Source organism: Camelus ferus, chromosome 4 (assembly GCF_009834535.1).
Source record: "Camelus ferus isolate YT-003-E chromosome 4, BCGSAC_Cfer_1.0, whole genome shotgun sequence".
Lineage (NCBI taxonomy): Eukaryota > Metazoa > Chordata > Mammalia > Artiodactyla > Camelidae > Camelus > Camelus ferus.
This window is the reverse complement of record NC_045699.1, coordinates 34,957,852-34,983,865: the sequence shown is the minus strand read 5'-3', so window position 1 is coordinate 34,983,865 and position 26,014 is coordinate 34,957,852. Positions and strand designations below refer to the sequence as shown.

General features: G+C 37.7%; 1 protein-coding gene across 2 annotated transcripts in view; it reads right to left on the bottom strand.

Moving 5' to 3' along the window:
- Nucleotides 1-502: 502 nt before the first annotated feature.
- Nucleotides 503-26,014, bottom strand: part of MAMDC2 (MAM domain containing 2) — a 139,832-nt gene continuing 114,320 nt past the window's right edge. The window contains exons 11-14 of one of the 2 annotated variants that reach the window (XR_001364862.2): nt 25,584-25,732; nt 6,882-7,141; nt 1,650-1,734; nt 503-1,515 (exon numbers count right to left, since the gene is read on the bottom strand). Coding sequence is in view for 1 of the 2 variants with exons in the window: in XM_006172770.3 (XP_006172832.1) it covers nt 1,451-1,515; nt 1,650-1,734; nt 6,882-7,141; nt 25,580-25,732 (563 nt within the window). In the remaining variant the exon portion in view is untranslated. Of the gene's footprint in view, nt 1,516-1,649; nt 1,735-6,881; nt 7,142-25,579; nt 25,733-26,014 lie in introns of both variants that reach the window. The other variant, XM_006172770.3, reaches the window with a different exon arrangement.

The following is a 26,014-nucleotide window of genomic DNA, read 5'->3' as shown; positions in this document are numbered from 1 at the left end:
GGGGTCAGAGAAACCTGACTGTTAAGTTTCTCCATTTGACAGTGGTGAAATCTTCAGTAATGTTTTTACTCTTCTGCACCTTTGTTTCCTTACCTATAAAAAGGGATAATAATATGTCCACCTTGGAGGATGTTTGGTGGGTTAAATTCATTCATTCATTCATTTATTCAAGTGTTTATTTGTTGAGCACTTACTATATACCAGATATTTTTCTGGATACTGAGACTACAATAGTAAATAAAACAAGGAAGAATCCTTGTCCTCACAGAGTTTACATTCAAATAAGATAAAATTTGGGAGAAAATGGAGATTGTTTATGTGAAATAAAATATTCCTTAAAAATTAACTATTGCATCCATGTTTGCAATGCTTATGTCACTAATAAAAGGTTTAAGAAGCATTTAATTGTGGCAAAGGAGAGATTCAAATTAGAATCTGCAGTCATATAGTGAAGATATTCTGATAAAGAAAAATAATATAGAAAAAGTTAATTGCTAGTGAAGAGACTTTCACATTATTTTTTATTAGGTAATCATATTTCATAACAGCTGTTTAGGTATACAAACTTGTATGTACAACTTTCTAATGTGTAAATAAAAGGCAGTAGTTTAGTATATCTGCTTGAATTCATATTATTCAAAACATTGCCAAAACGTTTATTTTTAAAAATCAGTAAAATTATTTAACGTGTTCTAAAAATTTCTGAGTGTGTGTATATAAACATTTTCAAGCTTACTTTACAAAAAAAGAATGCAGTTTCTATCCAGGTGTTCATAGTGACTTTCAAAAGTAGTTAAAAAAGGGGAAAAAAGAAGGTAGCATTGCCTTGTAATATAGCATTAATTCATACTGACTTACCCTGGGACATTCATGAAAGATCTTTTGTTATCACTTATGGTAAAAACATTTAAAAATTAATACTCCATTTCTATGAATAAAACATAGGAAACAAGACTTTATTTTCTGAGATTAACTTGTTACCATGAGAAACTGCATTCATTCTGCAGAGATTACTGACACCTCACATTATTACTTTAAAAATATTTATGATACTTGAACTTCAATAGGAAACCCACAAGACCTATTCTCCTCCCAGTACATTCACTGAATGCAGATTTAAGTGAGCACATCTTATGTTGATTGTGCCCTTCATTTGCGTACTTTAAAATGACTACAATATAGTACATTTGTATTTTAAACTGGTACCAAAATTAAAATGAATGATCTAGGCAAAACCAGCAGCCTGTACTTCTTGTAACAGTTGTCAAATGCAAAAAGAAAAAAAAAAAAAAGCCCTGAGTCAGTATTTTTTGCAAAAGTAATGAAAAGAGTACTCTGGTCATTTTATAACTTATGAAATGGTTAAGACTGTCCAGTATTCATTTGATTGTTTTCATTTTGATTGAAGAGAGGTATGGATTTTGTTAGTTAATCGGGTTCAGATCACTCCTTAATACTCAATCTCATTCAAGTCCTCAGAATATCCTGATGATTGCTGAGTTTTATCTTCCATTTCTGTCAGAAAGACAAATAGACAATAATAGTTTTCTCTTTTTTTATTGTAGAAAATACTTAATTTGCATTCTTATGATTTGAGACTATTGTAAAATCCCTTTTCAAACTTATATAATTTGGAAAAATATTGTTACCTGCACAGGGTCCTGCTTGGAATTTAACATCATCAATGGCAATATCACTTCTTACTGACATTCCCCGAATGGCTTCAAAAATTATCTGAAAAATAATGAAGTTTGAATTTCGAAACAGAGCCATCCTGATAAAACAATGCTGGTCATGGGCCGATCCAGGCTGTGTGGGTCTGGAAGTTCAGAATGATTGTCCTCGAGGGCCCCCTTTTAGGAAAGCAATATAAAATTCCAAGTTCAAATTTAGGTAAATTCTTTGGAATTAAAGAAATTTGCAACAAATTCCTGGAGCCTTGGAGATTCAAGTTCCCTTCTTCTGAGATCTCTTTAGGCAATTTCCCAGAAGTGCCCACCTAGAAATACCTCCTGGTGGTGACCTGGCTTCCCTTCCCACCTAGAACATTCTACTCTCAGCACTCACAGAGTCTGTGAAAGTGAGGGGTCCAGAAGCTTAAGCTTCCTTCGACTCTCTGTAAACCTACCTTTGATTCTGGTACTAAGTGGAAGAATTTAATATGACGGATGAGACCCAGGTATGAACAGCAATGTATAATAATTACATCTATCAAAAAGACAATGGTTCACTTATGTTAAACACCATAACATCTAAGACACAGCTCAAGAAGAAGAGGAAACCAATTTCATGACTTTAGATCCAGAGAAGATAATCACTGATCAAATATTCAGGTTCTAGGGAAAATAGATTATATTACTGGCTCTAAGGCTGCTGCAATAATGGTTAATAAACCACTGAATACTCCAGGGAGGCTTGTTAGGTAATGAAAGAAGACACATTTATTCTGCTCATTTAATGAGCAAATTACTCCCCATTGGACTAGTTTATAATTTAAATTAAATCAAAGAATATAAAGTGGATAATTAATAAACATAGGAAATTATCTTGAAATTAATGACTCAAAGAAGCTTTAATGACAGAAATGTGGCAAAATAACATTAATAGAAATTCTAAAGATATAACCCTCAACAAGAATCCAAGTAAGTGGCAAGAAGAGGAAAAAAATGCCCTAACCTATCTAGCTAGGAGGATATATGAGTGTAGTTAATAAGTGTTTTGGTTTCCTAGACAACAATGAAATCAATTTTTTGACCTCTAACTCTGCAATAGAAGTATAATAGAAAAATAACGTGATCAAATTATATTCTGAATAGTCTGCGGATGGGCCAAACAACTGATTTCATATGATCCTGTCCTTTGAATTTCCCTAATACCTGAGTGATAACCATTTTATAGCATTATGATTTCACCTTTGTATTATTCCCCTATTTGTATTTGTAGAAATTAAATAATTGTGGTTATTTAAGAATTAGACAAAGTATTATTTTTTCTTTCAGTTTAAGTGCATTATTTTTTTCAAGTGGCTAGTAAATCATTAGGATATAAATACTTATTAAGTTGTTTGGACCCAACTACTTAATAAATGGAACATTAGACATCTTTTGGTCTAGGGACGCCAGGAAAAAATTACTAAGATTAAGGGCAGCACAAAGAAGAAAATTTGAAGACCTAGTCTTAGCTGAATAGCCAGCACATAATAATTCCTAGTAAGTGTTAGGCAGAATAATGAACACTATGAATGATAAACATATTTCAGTGAGCCGAGAATGTGTCTAACCCTTTCTTTCAGTGGTATCAAAATATAAGAAATTAGGGAGGAAAACACCTGAGAGCAGAGGCGGAAAAGTCAGCAAGGAATCCAAAGGAAATAAAATCATTTTGTGGTTTTGATCAATGGTGAGTCAGGTTCTGCTTAGCACTTCAGTGAATCCCTTAGCAAGGGGCATGATTAAAATTTTGCCACATGATGCATTTGTTCTTCTACAAAGATAATTTGATTACTGGAATGTCACCTAGAGGCCACCCAGATATTTCCCCTATAAGGTAAATCGCAAATGGCTACAGTTCTACAGCATCCTAAAAGTCACCTACACCTGCCCCCTCCCACTGATGATGTACACATTTACTTCTCTAATTCTGGGCTTTTCCCTGATCTCCAGTTCGTATCCTGTTGTTTACTTGACATACTCACTTGTATGTCTAACAGACATCAAAAACTTTGCATGTCCAAAAAATAAAAATAAAAAACCAACTGTTAATTTCCCTCCTGCACATAGTGCCCTCACTGCTCCAGATCTGCTCTACCTAAGGACTTCCATATCTCAATAAATGGCATTTGCATTCCGGCAGTTGCTCAAGCCAAAAACTTTGGGGTCATCTTGACTCTTCTCTTTCTCTCAAACCCCACATTCTACACATAAGGAAGTCCTGTGGGCTTCCAGTGACATCTCACCTCTGCTGCATGACCCAAGCCACCACTTCTCTTGCCAAATCTACTGCAGTAGCTCCCAAAGTCTCCTCCCCTGGCTCCCCCCACAGCCTACTGTCCATGTAATAGCTGGAGTGATTGTTTTAAAATATAAATCAGATCATATTACCTTAAAGCCATCTGATGATTTCTTACTGCTTTGGGAATAAGTTTCAAACTCTACCATGTCATCCAAGGCCTTTTGTGATTATTCCCTGGTAATTCTTAGACCTCATTACCTGATTAGCTTGCCTTATTCTTTTTCACAGCACTTATTATCACCTGATGTTCATTATGTATTTTTCTACCTCTACCCAACTAGAATGTAAACTCTAAAAGAGTAGGAACTTTATGTTATGTTCATTGCAGTATCCCCAGCACTTAAAATAGTAGGTGGTCAATAAATATTTGTTAAAAGGAGATATTTTGGCTTCTTACTATAGGAGTTCAGTCTGGAAGCCTGATGTAGCTATTGAAAATACCAGATCTGCCATGGTGATAAACTAGAGACCAGGGAAATTTGGGAGAGAATATATCTTTAGAAACAGTATCTTTATATTTTGGCACTTTAAAGTTTATGAAACTCTTTCCACATATATAATCTCATTTGATCCTCACTCTAACTCTGGTGATGTCAGCATGGCAGGCATTATGACCCCATTTAAAAAATGTATAAACAATCTCAGAGAGGATGAGATTTCTCCAAGATCACCCAGTGCTTGTGAAACCCAGGACAATGAATGTATTCTGGAACTTCTATTGTGGGAAGGAGTGTAGAACAGTGGCTGAGGGATACAAATTTTGGAACCAGTCAGATCTTGGATTGAATTCTCACTCTGCCATTTACCAGCTGGACATTTAGTTTTTCCCATCTGTAAAGAGAAGCTATAAGATCATCTGGAGGAACTTAAGTACAGCTCTTAGCACTGTAAGTGCCTGGCACATGGTAGATGGCCATTTGCACAGGGGTGTATCTGTGTTTATTAGAAAGTACAGTGCTTTGGAGAAACTAGCTCACCCTGGTCTCCAGACAGTCACTTTGTGATTCCTGAAGGAATTACAAAGTACAGAAGAAAATTCCTCATGGCAGATTCATATCTGTTCCATTCTAAGCCAAAGGGAATGGTCTGGAATCTTCTTGCCAGATTGTGAGCTAAAAATCTCTCAGGCCACTCTTTATCCTATGAACTTGAACACCCCAGAATGCCACCTCAGGTGCCTCACTACTTTGTGCTCAAAAAAAAATTTTTTTTCAAATAACCAGTCACCCAGCAAGTCTAGTATGTGCAAGGACCTGTACTCGGCACCCCTGGGCTTAGGTGCTGAGAAGTCACCTGTTCCCCAGAACTCAAGTCCTAGAACTCTTTTGCATCAGCATCATTTGGGGATTTTTAAACAACATAAATGCTCAGGCTCCACCCAAGAGACTGAGATTTGCTTAATCTATGACAGAGATCATCTTTAGCATCAGAATCACTAGGAGGGCTTGTTAAAACACAGAATTCAGGGCCTCAACCCCCAGAGGGATTCAGTAGCTCTGAGGTGGGGCCTGAGAATGTACATTTCAGGTGAATTTCACTTTAGGTGAACTTGCATTTCCAGTGCTGCTGCTGGTCTCAGGACCACACTTTGAAAATATCTGAATCGGGTAGGAATATGAGTGCCCTGACAACCTAAAAAAATTAATCCATCATCTCTGAATAATGATCAATTATATCAGTAAGTTCCTGGGTGATCCATTTTCCTTCGGTAGACAGACATTAAATCACTATCAAAATCATTCTTGGGGCTATCATTCTTTACTAAATTTCTGGGTAGCTTTATTCCTGGTGAGGTAATAGGCCATCCTTGGATAATGGCACATCTTCCCTCTGTCATTTGTTCTTAGCAATCCAGCACCCTAGATGGCATTGCAACTTGGCCACCAGAGCTTCTGCAATTCCTTCCCATTTAGACCTGCCTAAAATTAATTTTGATTGTCGGGTGGTGTAAAATAATTTCCTTATTTTGAATACTTCTTCCCAGGGAGATCTGGGCTTAAACCAAGCAGCCATTGGTTAAAGTTGAGGGGTGCTGGTCCAGGAGGTTTATCAGCCAGAAGTAAGGATGAGGAGGAAGCAGGGCTTTGAGTTGAGGGTCACACCTGAGGATTCTACAGAGCAATTTTAAGAATAGTCAGGGGTCTAAGGTTATCTCCCCAAAGCTTTCTGGGGCTTTGGCTCATGGTAGGCGGGTGAAATTAGTGACTGTCAGGAGGCTGCTGCTGATTTCTAGACTAAATTGGCTGCTTAGTCCCACCCCACCCTGCCTCCACTGGAATTGAAAAGGCTTTCTAATGCTGCCCAGAATCCTTTATAATCAGGATCCTGTAGGATGGAGATCTTCTACAGCAAATGAGAAGACCCAAGGGGAGACGCAGGACTTAGGATCAAGACTCAAGTTCTTCTGCATCAGTGTGAGCAGAGAATTAAAAACTTACTCTGGACCACAGACTCTGTTAAATGGAGGCTTACAACAAAAACCCTGGCATGTGGGTAATGATGAGTGAAAGATGCAACTGCAACAACTAATTAGGTAATACCATGGTTAGAAGAAAGACTGTTTTGGAGATTTGCAGGACACACGGAATATACTTGACACTCATAATGTACCAAGACAAAAATAGATACACTTTCATCACTGAGCTGCAAAAACACTTTATACATATATGCTCAAAGCTTTTTCCACCTAATTTTCCATTCACAGTTTAGGTTTAATCAGTATAGACTAATTATGTTTACTCTTAAGTACTGCCTTTATCTATGACCCTGAAAAAGAACAAAACATTCTTGATGGTAGCAAGAAACAGAAAAAGCATCAGAAACTTACAGGAACATTTCCCATCACTTGATTCTTACTGCTTTTGGCTTACCTGGTGTTGCCTCTCACAGCTGTATTCAATCAGCGCTCGGAGCCAGGAAATGCACTGTTCACCTCCTCTTCTCCACAAGAGGGTCTCTTCACTGTCACCTTCCTTTTTCAAATATACATTCAGCAGGCCAGTCCCTGCTCCATACATGTGGTAAAAAAAGGTCAAGCAGTGTTTTCCAGTGACTCCTCGCAGAGGTCCGGACAAGAGTTGTGCTTTTTGTCCATACACCATGTGGGAGGCCTCGATGTACATGTAGTAACCTTGAGAGCAATGCAAAATCAGATACTGTTAAAAAGGACACTAATTATATTTTCTTCTCCCTCTTTTGTAGATAAACTTTTTTCAGATTATTTTCCACTGTAGGTTATTATAAGATATCGAACATGGTTCCCTGTGTTATACAGTCAATCCTTGTTGCTTATCTACTTTATGTATAGCAATTTGCATCTGTTAATCCTATACTCCTAATGTATCCCTCCCCTCGTCTTTCTTTTTTGAGTAGTATTCCTGGAAACAAACCAGAGTAAAGGGATGACTTAACTCCAGTACTGACAGAGGATTTTATAATTTTAGAGAATGTGTATAATCCAAGGAGAAAAAATACGCTACAAAATTTAGAGCATCAAAATGTGCTTTAATTTAATAATTTACAATTGAGTTTAATATACAGGAGGTAATTAATGTACTAGTATTGTGCCACTGAGGTGGTAATTAACATATCAGAATTTATCCTACTATTTCATGGACAATATCCTGAACTTCTAGTTGGTTTAGGGGAGTAGTCAGGTAGATCTGGGTTCAAGTCTTGGCTCTGATATTTGTTGTCTGTGTGATCCTGGTCTAATGAATTATCCTCTCTGAACCTATCTTCAATTTAAAAGTAAGGGTTAATAGTACCTGTGCTACCGAGCTGTGAGAATGAAACAATGTGTGTCATATGCCCACATGTAATACTTATTCAAATATTAGTGTGTTACATATGCCTACATGGAATATTCAAATATTATCTTTCCTGCAATTTTCTGTGACACTCTTGAAAATATAATGATATAACATTTGATATAATTATATGACATTTTATATATTATGTATCTTACACTATATATTATATGTTAAATATATAACACTTTACATTTCCATTTTCTTTTCCTAATTTTAGTTTGTTTTTATAATTTGCTGGTTTCAGGCAGAAGCAGGATTAGTCTGCATGTAAATAAGGCAGTGGTGTGCTGAAGCCACTCCCAGGAGTCAATTGTGTGACTTCTGTTGTTGGGTCCAAATGACTTGACATTGGTAGTATGAAATGGGCCAGGATGGAAGTATTTACACCACAGAAATGAGACGTAGCTACAGATCAGTGCCCACTTCCCCACCCCGCAAAAATAGAGCTGGTTGGTATTAATTACTATGAAGCCACTGAAATAGGCAATCAATTAATAATTATTTCTAGAATAATACACCCATAATATAATTCTGTGCACCCGAGGCTCACTTGAAAAAAGACCCTGGACTCTACATCAGGAATTCCTAACTTCTGATCATTTGAGGAAAAGTTTATATCTCTTCTACATGAAAAAATATGCACAGATTTTTTATGCAATTTTATTGTCTTCTTTGCCAATATTGATTTTTTTTTACATACATGATGTAAAAATAAATTTTACATAGTGTTATCTATTATTTCATGCAGAAATCAATGGCCACACTGAGGGAAAAAAAGATCCCTTATGATGCATGCAGATGAAGTGCTTTCCAGAGCATTTTTCATTGTAGTCTTCAGTTTAACTAATGAGCTCTAGTCATTTCCCAAAATGCAGTGCTTAAGATACCCCAACCAGAACTGATCAGAAACTCCATCTATGCTTCTTCAAAGCACTCCTCCTTTTATTTTCCCTCAATGTCACAAACAAAAACCTGAGAATCCTCAAGGCAATTAAAAAGGTAGGAGAAAGAGTCCTGTCCAGTTTCGTCTTATGCACTGTGCAACCCATTCCCCTGGTGTTTCATTCAGTAAAGTTATCACCCTGAAAAATTGGGTCATCACAGTCATGGGACATGGGCTTTGTCAACCAGTCACCCTCATGATCTGCTTTAAAATATTAGGAAAATATGGTCAATGTTTCTGATGTCCTCACAAATGACATTCTCATTACTAAACCAATGGTCAATTTTCAGTCCTTGTCATTCTTGTTCCATCAGTAGTACTGGACATAGTAGATCATATCTGCCTCCTAGAAGGACTTGTTTATCTTGGTTTGCAAGACTCTGACCTCTCCTGGTTTTTCTTGCACCTCATGGACCACTCCTTTGCTAGTTCACCCTTTCCTCTCTGACTTCTTGACCTTAGAGTGCTCCAAGTGTTCCAAGGCTCAGTTCATGAACTTTTCTATTCTCACTCACTTCTTTGGTGATCTCATTTTGTTTCATGGCTTTAAATGCTATATATGTTTTCATATCTCAAACTTAAATTTCCAGCCTCTTTGCTGAAACCCAGGCTTGTTTATTGAAAGTGCCTAATAGACATTTCCACTTATTGTCAAATAGAGATCTCAAACTGAACATGGGCAAAACTGAACTAACAGCCTTACCTTCAAGCCTGCCCCCCTCTTTCCAGTTGGCCAGGCCCCAAACCTGGGAGTCCTGTGCCACTCTTCACCTCCTCTCCCTCTTCACAACCAGATGGTCAGGAATTCCTGTTGGTTCTACCTTCAAAATATGTCCAGAATCCAGTCATTTCTTTGCATCACTTCCATTGCTACCTCCTGGTCTGAGCCAGTATCATTTCTCACTTGGATTAATACAAAACTTCCCAACTAGACTGTCTGCTTCTATCCTTGTCCTCTACCATCTAATCTCAACACAGTATCCACAGTAAACCTTCTAAAACAAAAGCTAAATCTTACCATTCTTCCATTCAAAACCTGCCACTGGCTCAGCATTTCACTCAGTAAAAGCTGAAGGCCTGACAATTTTTAAGGCCTATGCAATCTCCTGCTCATTCTCTTACTTCTCTGATTCCTACTACCTTTCTCCTTACTCACTCTGGGTTGCATGGCCACACTGACTTCTATACTGTTCCTCGAATACAGTAAGTCTGCTCCCTCCTCAGGACATTTGCATGTGCTAATCTCTGCCTGGAATGGCTTTTTCCCCATATAATCTCAGGTCTCACTGTCTCACCTCTAAATCTTTGCTCAGATGTTACCGTTCCTATTAGGCCTATTGTAACTATACTATTTCAAATAGCAATCACCCTCCTCTGACACTTCTCATTCTCTATTTGTAAAGGATGGGGCCTTCCCAGGGCAGGGGGGTGGGTGGACCCCCTCTTCCATATCCCCTGCTTTAGCTCCTCTCTGAAGTACCTAGATAATAGTACCTGATGCACATTTCCTGAGTAATTTTACAGATGTGAACTGCCCCCCTCCACCCCGCCAAATAGAAGACCTTAACTACTTGATGACCATGAGCACACAGCCCCCAGGCCTACTGAAGCCTAAGGATTGACACTGTTAATCCCTGTGACACTGTCCTGTAACCTCATCATCAACCAATCAGAGAACTGTGCACGAGCTGATCACATACCCTGTGGCACCCACTCATGCCTCACCTGGCCTTTAAAAATGCTCTTCTGAAACCCATCTGGGAGTTCAGGTTTTTTCAGTACAAATCCCCGTCTCCCTGCGTGGCACCCTGCAATAAACACTGCACTTTCCTTCACCACAATCCAGTATCAATAGATTGGTTTTACTGTGTACGGGTAAGTGGATCCAGGTTTAGTTTGCTAACATATACCCTAATTTACTATTTTCCATACCATTTAATCACCTCTTAACATACTATATAATTTTCTTATTTTTTATCTTTATCTGTCTCCTCCCTCTAGAACACAAAAAGGCAGGGATATTTCCTTGTTGACTTCACTGCTGTGCCCCCAGCTCCTAGAACAGTGCCGGGAACACAGTACATGCTCAATAAATATTTGTTGAATGAATAGATGAATGCATTTTCTTCCACAGCTCTAAGCCACAAACCAGTTTGACCATTTCCATAGCACACAGCTCTACCAAGGTCACTCCAGTTGTGTGACGACCTTGGCCATGAGACATGTACCTGACTAGATGCTCCAAGGGAAAGCTGGAACAAATTCAAGATTTGATAAAATTAAAGTCGTATCAAAGCAAATGTTTTCAAACTAGTTCCACACCATCTGATGTATTTTTTTAATCAAACACACATATGATAATTCTTTAACATCATTACCTTCATTCTGTCATTGGCAAGAAAATTGCTATACAAAAAGCACTGAGGTTTTTGTACTTTCAGGAATGAGAAGAACGTTTGTTGTTCTTTAACATTTTCTAACTTAAGCTAGGCTGGATATAAACAAATACAGGTACACAAAATCCTAATAGAAGGGTGTATTTAATTCCATAGAAAATGAGGTCACAGGATGAGATGACCATGGTTTATCACCTAACTATGCACAAAGGTATCCCTATCTTATCCTATCCAAATATATCATATATCGTAATTATATGTATTATATTAGAAGTACTATCCTATACATAAGTCAGTGGCACAGTGGACTGAGAACCTACCTTAATGCATGTTTAACCTAAAAAGTATTTCCTCCAAAAATAATTCTTAACAAAATAAGAAAATCACAGAAAAATAACTTTGGTATCTGGTTTTGGGGCTCTCAAAAGGTCCATTCGAATCTTAAGTAAAGGACCTTGGCTAAAAATGAAACATTCAATTGGCAAGGGGTTAAGGGGGAAGGAGGAAGGCTCTTCTGAAAGATGCTGTCCCTGGGAAACTGGAGAATAGAGACGACTTGGGAAGGAAGCAACGGAATCCATCATAAGTGAGAGATGACCCAAGAAGTATCTCCCATCTGGTGGTGACACTGTGCATCCCAGTGATGGCAACTTGCGTCCTGGCCAGAGTGAGTTTTGAGTCCCAAAAGAGGGGTACACCTCTAATCACCTCCAGGATTATCCAACTGAACTTTTTCTTTTGTGAGTACAGTGCACTAATCATTTAGCCTCAAATGGGTAAAGCACTACTCCAGTAATACTTTCAGCTCATGCATCCCTGGTTCCTGGGTATCAGGCTGAAGCCAAAGGTTTCCAGTTCCAGAGATTGTTGTATTTAGTCCCATGACTATGAAAGGAAAGCTCCTAAGCTGTTTGACATGTGTCATGGTGCTTCTTCTGGAAAGGAGGGGTAACATCCAGAGGAACGTCAGTACGACTGTGCCCTCCCAGAGCACTGGCACCAGCTACTTTTCTTGAGTATCGCTGACTTTTCCAAAAATCCTTTAGGATACAGTTTTCATTTTAAGCACATATGTATATTCCATAAGGCAATACTGATCTAGACTATTGTAGGCTAACATCTATACCTAAAAATAACTGTAACATATTTGTCAACTGATGAGAATTTGTCCCTCTGATGCCCACACCAATTATTCCTCTTGATTCCAAATATGTTTTTCTTCTTGACTTGCATGTGACATTTCCTTTCCCCAGAAAAGATAGGGGCTTCATGGAGAGCCTGTCTGCTTCACATGTGTTTGGAAAGCAGAGAAAAGCCCTGTGTGTTGACAAGCTTTGCCACATTCCCACTCCAAACTCTCTCTGTCTCAGCAAACAAAAGCTCTGGATGGGAGCCACGGAGCCCCAGCGTTGAAACCTCAGACTGGCTCACATGCTCCCGCACATGAAGGATTCCAGTCTGTGGAAGAGATTACTAACTGCAGAAAACAAATCACTTTCTCTCCGTGGATCACTGTTTAACATTCAATTTGGGGGTTCCAATGGGTCTACTGGGAGATCAGGGTCCCATCTGTTCTTTGCTCAGCAACTGTGATATGTTGAGACACACACCATATTCACAATTTGGAAGGGAAGCAGCTGTTCCTCCAGTCTTGCAGCCCCCCTCACCAGGGCCAGCTAGGACTGTGAGGCCCTGTGGAATGAACAGCTAGCTGCTTCATTATGCTGGAAGAGGATGCTTAACAGTCAGGGAAAAAAGGTATCAATACTTTGAGACAAACAAGAGCTAAATGTTTCTCTCTAAAACTATTCTTTACTATACATTTTAAATTATTTTTAAAGCTTGCCATAAATGAGGAGTTATCATTTATTGGGTTCAGAGTTTCAGTTTGGGAAAATGAAAAAAGTTCTGGAGATGGATGGTGGTAATGGTTACATAACAGTGTGACTATATTTAATGCCACTGAACTATATATGAAAAAAAATGTCTAAAATGGTAAATTTTATGTTATTTTACCATTATTTTTACATCATATATTTTACCATTATTTTTTAAGCTTATCAGAGTGTACTTCTTTGTGTAAGAAAGGTCCAACAATATCAGAAACTATAGTGATAAGCTATGAAAAGACTGAAGGAGATTGGAGATTTTAATAATCTGGAGCCAATTGCTCTGATAGTTACAGACTAGTTGGGTAACATCATTACATGTCTGGATATCAACTGCCAAAATTCTTAAAAGACAAGGACTTGAATGAGACTGCTACTAAATTTCAGCTATCTAACCAACACATTAAATACATAGTTTTGATTTTCTTTTGTCTGACAGCACAATTTTATAAGTAAATGTCTTTATTTGGTATTTTAAAGTATCTTTGATATTTCTATTCCACAAAAAAGGGAGTGTTCTTAGAAGTAAGACTTCTATCTTTACTAAGTAGCGTGTTGGAAGAGAATTTACTTGCCAGAAGTACAGAATATGTATTGAAACACTGAACAGTAACACAAAAGAAACTGATGGTGTCTCTTTCTTTGGAAATTGTTAAGAAAATGATGAGTAGTGGTTTTTCTAGGATGTAGTTGTGGGGAAGAGAGAGGGAGGACTGGATGGCTTTTAATCTATTCGCTGGTGGACTCAGTGAGGTAGGAAATGTTACAATTGAAGGCATTTTCTCACTAAACTGGATAGTTATCTGTTGATTTATTTATTCTACTATCTTTTGGCCACAAAATGCCTGTAAACTCCAGGGCAACTAAAACAATTGTTTAAAAGGAATTCTGACAGCATGGCATCATCTAAATGTTAATAAAATTGCAATAGCCAATAAAGCCCTTGATAGTTTGTTAAGACTTGTCTTTATTATCGTGTAAAGAAAGAGAATCTGTGTCAAAGAACTTTCTGATTCTGCCAGGACAGAGCTAAGCAAGTAGATGGTGACAAGGGATGGACAGAGAAATCCTGCAGAGTCTATCCCAGCTTGATGGAAGTCAGTATTCATCTGTCACAAGTGCCCGTATTATGCGATTAAATAAGGAGCCAAGTAGTGGAGCTAGAATTTTTTTTTTTTTTTGATCTTTGTTGCTTCTCTAACAGAATGACTTGTTCTATTAGATGACTGACTTAAACATTGGAAATGTTTTCCAAACTTTAGTTACACAAATAACACCATCATGAGATATATAAATATGTGTGTGTGTGTATACTTATCCATATACTACCTGTACTATTATTCATTTAATATTTTTCTTTGAATAGATTCATATTTGTTACTTAAATCCATTTATTCAAATTGGAAACTTCATATTAGCATGAAAACAGAAAACAAACTGTAAATCTATGAAATAACAGTTTTGCTGTACTATTTTTTTCTTATATACAAATATTACTATCAAATTTTAAAAATATACATCCACTTACCCCTTGAATTACCTAGGGGTAGTTTGGAAAACATTAGTTTAAGGTCTACCAAACCTTTTGATTTCTACTAAGTCGTTTTACTTTTAGTCATAGGCCATGATTTTCTATTTATAAAAGCACAAATGACACAAAACAATGAGTCCAAGAAAGTATTCCAGATTTTGGAAACAAGCCATTGATTATAAAAATAGTAACACCATTCATCTGAGTGGAGCTTACATGGTATCAAGCCTTTCAGATATATAATCTCAGTTAATCATCATAGCAACCCTAAAAGATCAGCAGGGGATCCACTGTTCTAAACATTTTACACATGAGGAAACCGAGGCTCAGAGGAGTTATGTGACCATTTCCTAGGTTATGCAGGCAGCAAGGGGCAGAGTCAGCTCACCGCGCCCCCATTGGTCTTTCCACTAGAGGACGTATACCATGCTACACCCTAGAAGGGGAAGTTGCATCGGCAGCTAGTGAATCAGGATCTACAGCTCCCTTGGAATTGCTGTGTATGGTGATGTATTGATTCTGATGGATTCACAATAAACTGGCATATCTATATCATAGTCTTTCTGAGCTTCTCTTTTTTATTTAATAAGCCTATATTTACTGACCACCTAATGCAGTTGTCTGTAAAACAGCTTTTTATGCTGCTCCTCTTTCTATTTTCTTCTTGTGTATGTTCTTGCAAGTGTAACTTGACAGGCTTTAAGGATAGGAAGTAAAATGGTAGAATGCAGTATACAAGTATAGGTATAGCCTCTGAAAGTCCCAGAATGCATTGCATTCAGAAAAGATGCCGCTGTCACTAACCCAAACAAATACCCTCTAGTCATCAAAGAGAAAGATACTGTTGCTGGTCCAGCATTTGAGCCTGTCACTTTACTAAAGTATAGGATAAGAAATTCTGTCATTTTTGTGTGCTGCCATTGTTTTACTGCCAGCATTTGAAAAAAGAGACATAGAAAGGATGGTTAGGACTAGAAGCAAAATAGCACTAAATCAGCAATGCAGGCAATAAAAGATCTTTTCGGATGTAATTTCATTATTGCTTAAACTGTATATATCTAACCACAGGCTTGCTATTGCTCTCCCAGGATCCAAGCAGATAACAATTAAAACTACCTTGAATGAGTTTCAGTGTTTTAATATTTAAAATGTGTATGTTGCCTTAGCTGATCTCTAAGATCCTGTCTTAGATCCTCCAGCAACCTATAAAACTATGCACTGTTATTAATTTGTTAAGTCAATTAAATTTTTCTTATTATTTCAGACTATATCCCTTCTTGAAGAGAAATTCTAGTGATATGCATCTAAGCAAGAATACATTTATAATATAAGTCACTTTCTAAAAAATGAGGTACTTTATCGTGTTTTCCACGATAATTAAATTTAAAAGATATTTGTGGTCCTTTCTTACTATGATAGTTGTCCCCAATATTTATTACTCAAGACTGAGAGTTATACAGGGAAAGAAGTAGTCTCTTAGATAGCTCATAGCCAAAGGCAGCATAAATGTAAATTTTAATACTATTCTTCACCTATTCCTTGCCAAAGAACAGAACACTATGCAATAACATCATATGATACAGCAGGACCTTGAGTAGAACAGCCAGGAAATAGCAACAAAAGAAGACAGTTGAAAGAGAACAGACACACAGAGCTCATTCAGAAACATTGGACTGGTTGGTTTGTAGTGCAGAAGAAAAGAGCAAATGCCTTCAAATTTTGAGTATAATAATCATATTTTTAAATACATGATGCTAAAAAATGAAATACCAGAGATAGCTCCTTGTGGCTATGTTGGATAACATGTAGCAGACCTATACTCCTGCTGAGAAAAGTTATTTTTTAAATGGATGAATATATATTTTGGAAAATATCTGTTTTGAAGCTGTCAGAGAGCTTCCCAAGCAGCAAGACCTTGAGGGGCCAAGATCCCAGAGATGAGGGAGGTCAATGGAGTATGCTCAGCATTCTTTAAGCTGCTTTCCTTCTTGGGGCATCTGCCTATTCAGTACAGAAGTTAAAAAGAGAGCAGCTAAGAAGCAGAGAAACTAACAGTTCTCACTTGTTGGGATGACAATAACTGAAGTTCAGGGCTGCCAAAATAGCCAGGGCTCGAGGACCAAGTTTTATGAGAAAAAAGAGGCACAGAAAAGTGAGCAATCTTCCCTTGAGGCATGTGCCTAATTCTTTTCCCCCCTTTATAAATATTGAGATATAACTGAGATATAAGATGAAGAATTTCATCAAAGAACTTTTATTTTCTGGATTTAAAAAGATTCAACTATATGCTACCTCCAAGAGACACACATTAGATTCAAAGACACAAATAGGTTGAAAGTGAAAGGCTGGAAAAAAATATGCTATTCACGCCGTACCCGAAAGAAAATTGAAGTGGCTATAATAATATTGGACAAAATAGACATTAAACAATGAGATACCACCTCACACCCATTAAGATGACTATAATCAAAAGCAGAAAATAACAAGTGTTGACAAAGATATGGATAAACTGGAACCCCCACACACTGCTTGCTGTCACTTTGGAAAATAGTCTGGCAATTCCTCAAATGGTTAAATATAGAGTTACTAGATGATCCAGCAATTCCACTCCTGGGTACACATCCAAAAGACACGAAAACTTATGTCCACACAAAAACCTGTACACAAATAGCATAGCATCATTATTAATAATAGCCCCAACGTGGAAACAAACAAAATATTCACCAACTAAATAATGGATAAACAAAATGTGGTATATTTCCATACACTGGAATATAACCACAATAAAACTAAATGAAGTACTGATTCATGCCATAACATGGATGAACCTTGGAAGCCTTATGTTAAGTGAAAGAAGCCAGTCACAAAAAACTACATATTGTATGATTGCATTTATATTGAAGGTCCAGAATACACAAATACATAGGCACAAAAAGTAGATTAGTAATTATCTAGGGATGGGGGTGAGCAAGAGTTGGGGGAGGGAATGGGAGTGAGTGCTCATGGGTACAAGATTTCTTTCTGAGATGATAAAAATGTTCTGGAATTAGATAATGGTGATGGTTGCACAACTTTGTGAATGCGCTAAACACCACAGAATTGTATACTTTAAAAGACTGAATTTATAGTGTGTGTATTCCACCTTCATAAAGTTAGTATTTAAAAATTGGAAATTCTAGAACTGAAAAATAGAATTACTGAAATTAAGAAATCAATCATTGAGTTTAATCACATACTCGACATAGCAAAAAAGATTTGCAAACTAAAAAAATAGGTCAATAGAAAATATCCAAACTGAAGAATGGAGAGCAAAAAGAAAGAAAATATTTGTAAAAGAGCATAAAGGATATACAATGTATGGTGAGACCTTTTAATGTATGTGTAACTGGGGTCTCAGGAAGAGAGGAGATAAAATGGGGCAGAAGTAATATTTGAGAAGATAATGGTTAAGGAGTTTTGAAGAGGATTTTTAAAAACTCAACTTAAAGATTAAGAACTTTAATGAACTCCAAACAAAATAACTGCAAAGAAGACTACACATGTACATATTTTCAAATGCTGAAAACCAAACATGGGGAGAACATATTAAAAAGCATCCAGAAAATAAAAGTATACTTTCAAAGGAACAACTATATGACTGACAACTGCTTCAACAGAATTGATGGAAACCAGAAGACGAATAAATGGAATCTTTAAATGTCTGATTAAGAAAATAATTGTATACTTAGAATTCTATTCCCAGCAAAAATATCCTTCAAATGTAAAGGAAAAATAAAGACATTCCCAGACAAACAAAAACTGAGAGAACGTATCATAAGCAGACTTGCACACGTTAAAAAAAAATCCAAACCAACACCAAAATAGAACAAGACACTCTTCTGGCAGAAGAGAAATATTTCCTGCAAAAGAAAATAATTCAAGAGAGAAACATGAAAATGCAGAAAGGAATAAAGACTAGTGGAATGGGGAAATATGTAAATCAGTATAGAAGATGACCAAGTCAGTCATATCTTCTGGGGTTTGAAAAATATACAGAAATAAAATGTAATACAAATAGTATAGTAACCATTAAAAGAATAAGGCTAGTAAAATAATGTAAAAAATAAAAAGGCTAACAGAGGAGAAATTAGAATGATAAGAAAGTAAATATATATCCAAATATGTAAGTAATTACATTAAATAGTAATGATCCAAATACTCCAATTAAAAGACAAGATTGTAGAACTAGATAAAATATAAAACTCAACTACTGCCACATACAAAAGCCATGCCAAAAAATAAATACACAGGAAATCTGCAAGTTAAAGAATGGAGAAAGAAACATAATACGAATCAACATAGAGCTGGTACAGCAATACTAGTATCAGACAAAGTAGACTTAGATAAGAAGCATTACCCAAGATAAAGGGGGACATTTCATAAAGATAAAATGGCTTATCCACCAGGAGGGTATAACAATTATAAATTTGTATATGCCTAATAACATAGGCTCAAAATATATACAAGCAAGAATTGATGGAACTGAAAGGAGAAATTTAAAAAATGCACAATCAGGGGGAGGGTAATAGCTTAGTGGTAGAGCACGTGCTTAGTGTCTATGAGGTCCTGGGTTCAATCCCCCATACCTCCATTAAAAAAAAATTCATAATCATAATGGGAATCATAATACACCTCTCAACTGAGCAGGTAAAAATCAATAAAAATATAGAAAACAAGAACATGATTACAAGTGTGATTCAATCAATAATTATAGACAACTTTGTACAACAAAATATACATTATTTGTGAATACACATATGACATTCACCTAAATTGACTCTATGTTGGGTAAGAAAGCATCTTAATAAATTGTAAAGGATTAAAATCATTTAGAGTGTGTCCTTTGAGCACAGTCAGATTATCTAGAAATAAATTAAAAATGGTAACTAGAAAGTCCCCAAATATTTGGCCATTAAGCAATATACTTATAAATAACTCACGCATAAAAGGAAAAACAAAATGAAATGAGAAAATATCTTGAACTGAATGAGAAGGAAAATACAACATGTGGTTATAGCTAAAACTGCATTTAGAAGGGAATTTGCAGCACTTTTCTATGTACGTTATACTTTAAAACGTATTTTACTTTTAAAAAATTAAAAACAATGTACTTTTCTAGGAGTATCTAGTAGCTCCCTGGATGGATATCTAGGAGTCAGGGATTACAATCCAAGTTCTAAACTAATACTGAGTAGTTGTCAAAATAGAGGCAAAAGGAAAAGTGTCTCAGTGTATAAAGAGAGTGCAGGACTTGGAGTCATGAGTGTCTGGTTCCAGTGCTAGACCCTCCTTTAATTAGCAATGTCAGTTTGTTGAATCAAATAATCTTAGTTAAGAGCTAAAACCTGGGAGCTTCTGAGCTAAATTTGGTTGGCAGATATTTATTTGGATGTTGCAATAATTTCTTAAGATTTTATTTTGAGTATCTTTAGATGATGCACATACATCAGCAAACCACAGTCCCTACCACATCCTGTTATGTAACAGCCTCCTGCTAAAGATATGGTATCCTAACATGTAAAAGCATCTGAATTTGCAACTTCTGGGCCATTTGTTTTCTAAGTTCCTTCCTGGTTTTAATATTCTTTGTTTCTATAACTTGCATTCAATATTTTGGATATACTTCCACTAAATATTATTCACTGTTTATCTTAAATTCAAATTTAACTGGGTGTCCCATATTTATATTTGCTAAATCTATCTAGGAGTATCTAGATCCCTGGATCTTAAGCAGGATGGCTAAGAAAGTGGTACCTACTGTGATGTCTGTTGGGAGAACTATCAAGTAAAGCTTTATCATTTTGCTTTGGGACCACTAAAATTATCCTTTTAAAGCCTTTCAATGGATGCTTCTTCCATACAGAGTGAATATGCAGATTCCTTAGCACATAGATGAGGCTCTTGGTGATCTGTCCATGTGACTGTCCACTGTCATCTCCCACCACTTTCCTAGATATGCCTATATGAGATGCTCTATTCACTACTACAGATCTTCTCAGTCTCAGTGGTCTCTTATTCTAGTCACCATTCCTAGAACTAGTTCTACACTGTCCTTAAATACTTTCACTCAAATGCATCTGATAGATGACTTGTCTTGGGCCCTTGGGCCTGTGGCTTCCTGTCTTTGATGCAGAGTTTTCTGCAGTCATTTCTGGTTTGGGCTTCGGCAGATTCACTCAGCACCCATGTAAATATAACCTAGAAATGAGGGAACAGTGAGTAGTCAATGCTGAATGGACATTTATCTTTGGCTAATGCAGGATAGGAATCTAAGGACAAATGTTTCTCTCTTTCCTCCCCTGGATGATGGCTCTGAGACATCTCTCAACATGGCTTCTCAGATGTTCCCACAGGATCAAACAACCAGATGGACATAGCAGTGGCCAAGTCAGGGATGCATCCTCAAATCAGTTCTCCCTCTTTCCTTGTTTTAATGCCTTTGCCCCACACTTCTACTGCTTGGGATCACATCTCCAAATGTACTACCTGTGTACAAGCCTATCTCTTAGACTTCACCTTCCCGGGAATTCTGGCTGACAATATCTTACATGGCAGCGAGGCAGAATCACAGTTTCCTGAAGCGGCCATACTGCTTAACAGCTCCATGCTTTGCATCTGCCATTCCATTATCCTGAAATACTTTCCTGCTCCCTGACATTCTTTTTGATGAATTCCCACTCATCCTTCAAGACGCTCCCAAAGAGAGTAAACTGCTCCTCTCCATGTGGTTCCATCCTCTCTAGAACTTAACTCTAATTACTTTACTTATTATAATTCTGTGGTAATTATGGGATAAATAATGCATAGTAGGTATTCACAACATATGGAGTAAATCAAGATCATAGAGACCCTGCACTATATAACATGTATGCTCCCAGTTCTAAGATATCTCATCTTATATTACATATATATGTGGTTTCTGATACTGGTGGCTTTAACAATATATATAATAAGTGAATGTTTTGAAGGGGCCTCTATTTGCTTATACTTTAATTTTTGAATGGGCGATCCTTGTCATATTATAATCTGAGACCCAGTACATCAGTCCACATACAGCTCAAGCTATCAGAGGCCAGAAAATGGGGAAGCTACCCTTTGAGGGTTTAGAATACACAGTTGGGTGGGGGATGGGGCTGCAATTCTGGAGTTAAACTGAAAATATTGGTTCACTGACATTAGAAACAGATCAGAAAAAATGAAGATACTTTCTGCTGGATATATTTCAATGGATGTCTAAAAATACTGTCGGTTTGAATATATCCTTTCCAAGAGCAGACACCCCTCTTTGGTGTGAAGAGTGATAGGGGTGAGATTACGCTGCTATGTGAAGAATTGTGCTTTTCACGTCTAAGTCACAACTGTTCCAGGTCATGTGTGGTCTCTCACTGTGATGTAGGCTGTGATGTAGGTGAGGAAGTGTGGACAGAATACGGACGTTAGAGCCCAACATTGCTGAGATTCAGTCCCTACTCTACCATATTGCCACGTGGCTCTGGAAAGGTACATCTCTAAACTTCAGTTTTCTCATATGAAAAATGGGCACTTTCACTTACTTTATGAGTTGTGGTAAGGATATGTTATTGACTGAATATTTGTGTCCCTTTTCCCCAGATTTATATGTTGAAATTCTAATCCCCAATATGATAGTAATTGGAGGCAAGATCTTTGGGAAGTGATTAGGTCATGAGGGCCAAGCTCTCAGAGATGGGATTAGTGCCCTTACAAGAGTCCTCAGAGAGCTCCCTGGCCTCTTGTCCCATGTGAGGACACAGCGAAAAGACTGCTGTCAATGAACCAGGAAGCAGGCCCTCATAAGACCCTGAATCTGCCAGCATCTTGCTGCTCTTGGGCCTCCCAGCCTCCCAAACCGTCAGAAATAAATATTTGTCATTTAAGCCTCTCAGTCTATGGTATTTTTGTTATAGTGGCTCAAGCTGACTAAGACAGGATATAAAGTTCCCAGCATAGTGCCTGCACATGGCAAATGCTCCAGAAATGATCACTAGCTATTATTATTTCCCCAGCAGAACAGCTGTTAAAGTAATTTAAAGAACAAAACAAAGCACAAAACTCCAAGGCTATATCTGTAGATACCCTGGGCATAGCAAAATTTGCTGCCTCATCTGCATTGTTGTATCTAGGAATAAAAATATATAATCTGTGAAAGATTTTATTTGGTTAGAAAATTGAAAGGTGTCTTGTCTGCACTGAAACAGGTGAAATAAAAAACGGAGAAGACCGACCTAGAAGCAATTTACTAAAAAAAAAAAAAAAAGAAAAACCAAAACCCCCCCAGAATTCTCTGTGTTGTGCACCTGAGAATTTTATTTATTCTCTCCAGTATTTGCTTGGAAAAAATGTTGAACACACTAAGAAGTTTTTGCATTACAATTTTGCTCTGAAGTCTCACTCCAGCCAGCCGAAACATTCTTCAAAGTTTTCAAAAAGACAAAGCAAACACAATCATATCATTTTGTTTAAACAAAGTCACACCAAGTTAACTAACTTGCCCCAATGAACGAAGAAAAATGTAAATAAAATCATGAGTAATGGAATATCTACTGCATGCGAATTTGTTAGATTCTCACAGATTTTGTGTTTAGGAGGAGGAGGTACAATGTTGTCTACAAAAACAAGTTCAAGTTATTTTCGCATAAAATGTGAGCAGCAGAACAAAGGCTGGATGGTCAGCCGTGTTACATAATAAAAGTTTACCCTATTCCTTCTGTTCAGCACACTGACTCTAGGGAGTGATTCTGTTATGGGGTGAATCACTTTCTTCCAAAATTCACACCTCAGAATGTGACTGTATTTGGAAGTAGGGCCTTTAAAGAGGTAATTAAATTAAAATGGGGTTGTCAGGGTGGGCTCTAATCCAATACGACTGGTGTCCTTATAAGAAGAAATTAGGACACGAGACATCACAGACCGAGGGACAACCATGTCGGAGGAAGAAAGCCATCTGCAAGCTAAGCAGAGAAGTCTCTGAATAAAAACAACCCTGTTGACAACTTGATCTTAGACTTCTAGCCTCCAGAGCCATGAGAAAATAAATTTCTGTTCTCTAAGCTGCCCAGTCTGTGTATTTTGTTATGGAAACACTTACAATTTAATACTGAGTCTGAAGACAATATGCCAACAACTTCCAGCTTAGACATCTTTTCTTAACTCCAAACTGCCTACCCAACACCTCCACTTGAGTAGGTACTTCACATCTAACAAATTTCAAACTGAGTTACTGATCTTCCCAACAAACCTATCCACTCAATCTTTTCTATTTAACTGGTGACAACTCTATTCTCCAGGGCTCTTGAAAGGACCCAAGTCAAAACTGCCAGGAGGAACCCAAGCAGAAGCCCTATGTGAGTTGTACCTCTGCAGTAAAGTGCTAGGGGATGAGGGAGTTGCCACAGGAGATTAGTCAGAGAGTACACTGCCTAAAATGGTAAGATGCGGAGGTTCCCAAAAAAGCCAGTATTTAGATATCTGTCATAACAGAAGATATTCAACAGCCAAGAAAGAACTTGAAATAGCACCAAGCATTTAACACGTTATTTTCTTTTAATCCCTCCTCCACCCACCCTGGATGAACGATCATGAGGAAGAAGGGAGAGGAGGAAGCAAAACAATGAAAGTTAAAGCAGAGTCTTCCCTTTTATCATCCCCAAACTATGCGTCAGGCCCACGCTGAGGGAGAGAGATGATTCGATTGAATGAGAATCTGAAGTTTTGATCTGAGTTGGGCTTTTTCACATACATGAGTGTGTGGCTGCTCTAATCCCTTTACAGGACTGGGAAGGCAGGGTCCGCCAAGGGGTGAGGAAGGTAGAATTCTCTAGGGTATGTTTGAAGAGGGTGTTGGAAAGAAAAAACACACCTGTTCCTGACTGCACCCTACAAGTTTAGCCAATTCAACACGTAGGTTATACTCTAGGTTGCTCTGTGGTGTTACTCCCTAGACTCAGCTTAAGGCAGACCTTAGTAAGGAAGAGCACTATGCAACTCACCTTTGCGTTTACTATCACCATGGCTTCTCTACCAGGACCCTTTAGGAAATATCTCTAGAATCTTAACATCAGGGAGAGTTCTGCTTTTCTGGACCAAATGATGTACTTTTATCCAGCTGGATACCAAGTGAAACTGAGCGGGTCAGTGACAAAGCTCTATCTTCAGGGAATATTTTATCACGGACACTGTTTACAACTGCTGACACATGGTGATAATAAGAAGCAGATCAACTTTTCATCTGTTTTATTGTAGCTTATACATTTTCTACAGAAAATGCACCCCCTTATTACCTCTTGGTGGGCTGCTCCATCTGTTTCCATCCTAAGAACACTGTAAATCCTGTTTTACAGATAAATTTTCCATTTTTGTTTCAGCTGCTGGAAAGCTAGAAAAACTGATATGTCTTCTCCTGTGTCTGCCAGCATATTTTTATACTAGGCCTCAGTCTTGGGCTCCAGATTACTTATTCATATTTTTAATTTTTATTTTTTGGGAGGAGGTAATTAGGTTTATTTATCTTTATTACTCATTTAGTTAGTTTTTTGATGGAAATACTGGGGATTGAACCCAGGACTCTGTGTATGCTAAGTACCCACTCTACCACTGAGTTATACCCTCCCCCTGGGCTCTAGTTTAGAACACCATTTTTTTTTTCATTTTTGTCCCTCTCTCTTTTATTTTTAAACCTATTTCTAATTAAATTATCTTTGTGTACATATTTTTGTAAGCCTATCTGAATCATCTTTGCAGCCAGGTTCACACCAATGTCATAAACAGAAGGAATGACTTGAAATGCACGTACTGAACTACCCATCCTACGTGTGTGGCATCACATGTGTGGTTCATTCTAGACACAAGACATCATTTTTCACATTTCAAAAGGTATTAAATGACCCATAAAATGCTATGTCCGGTTTCCTTAGGCACTAGCATCATGTGGCATAACTCACCTACCCCAGTAGTGTGATCTCCCTTTGGTCCTGTGTAGGAGGTGGGGGTTTCTCCCCTCCTCCTGTGCCAACTGCTCCGATTTCTTCTTTCCTGAGTAAACGCACATTCATCTTGTTCGAAAGTACACTCTCCAGGTGGAGGTGGGAGTCCCTCTGCAAGGAAACAGCAGGTGTTGCAATGGCTGAGGTACTTTCAGTGAATGTGTACCCCAAGGCTCGCTGGAAATCTACTCTGCATGTATGCGTATCGCCTGACCTTATGCCCCAGAGGGAGAGGCAGCCCCCTCACCGGCAGCCCACCTTCGCCAAGCTCTTGCCTCCAGCTGGAGTTTGGGCTCCACCCTGGGTCCTGCCATAGAGGCGGAGAACAATCAGAAATCTAGATCCAAAAGTATTGGGATACTTTGAGAAAGCAGCTTTCTCAGACTTGTGAAT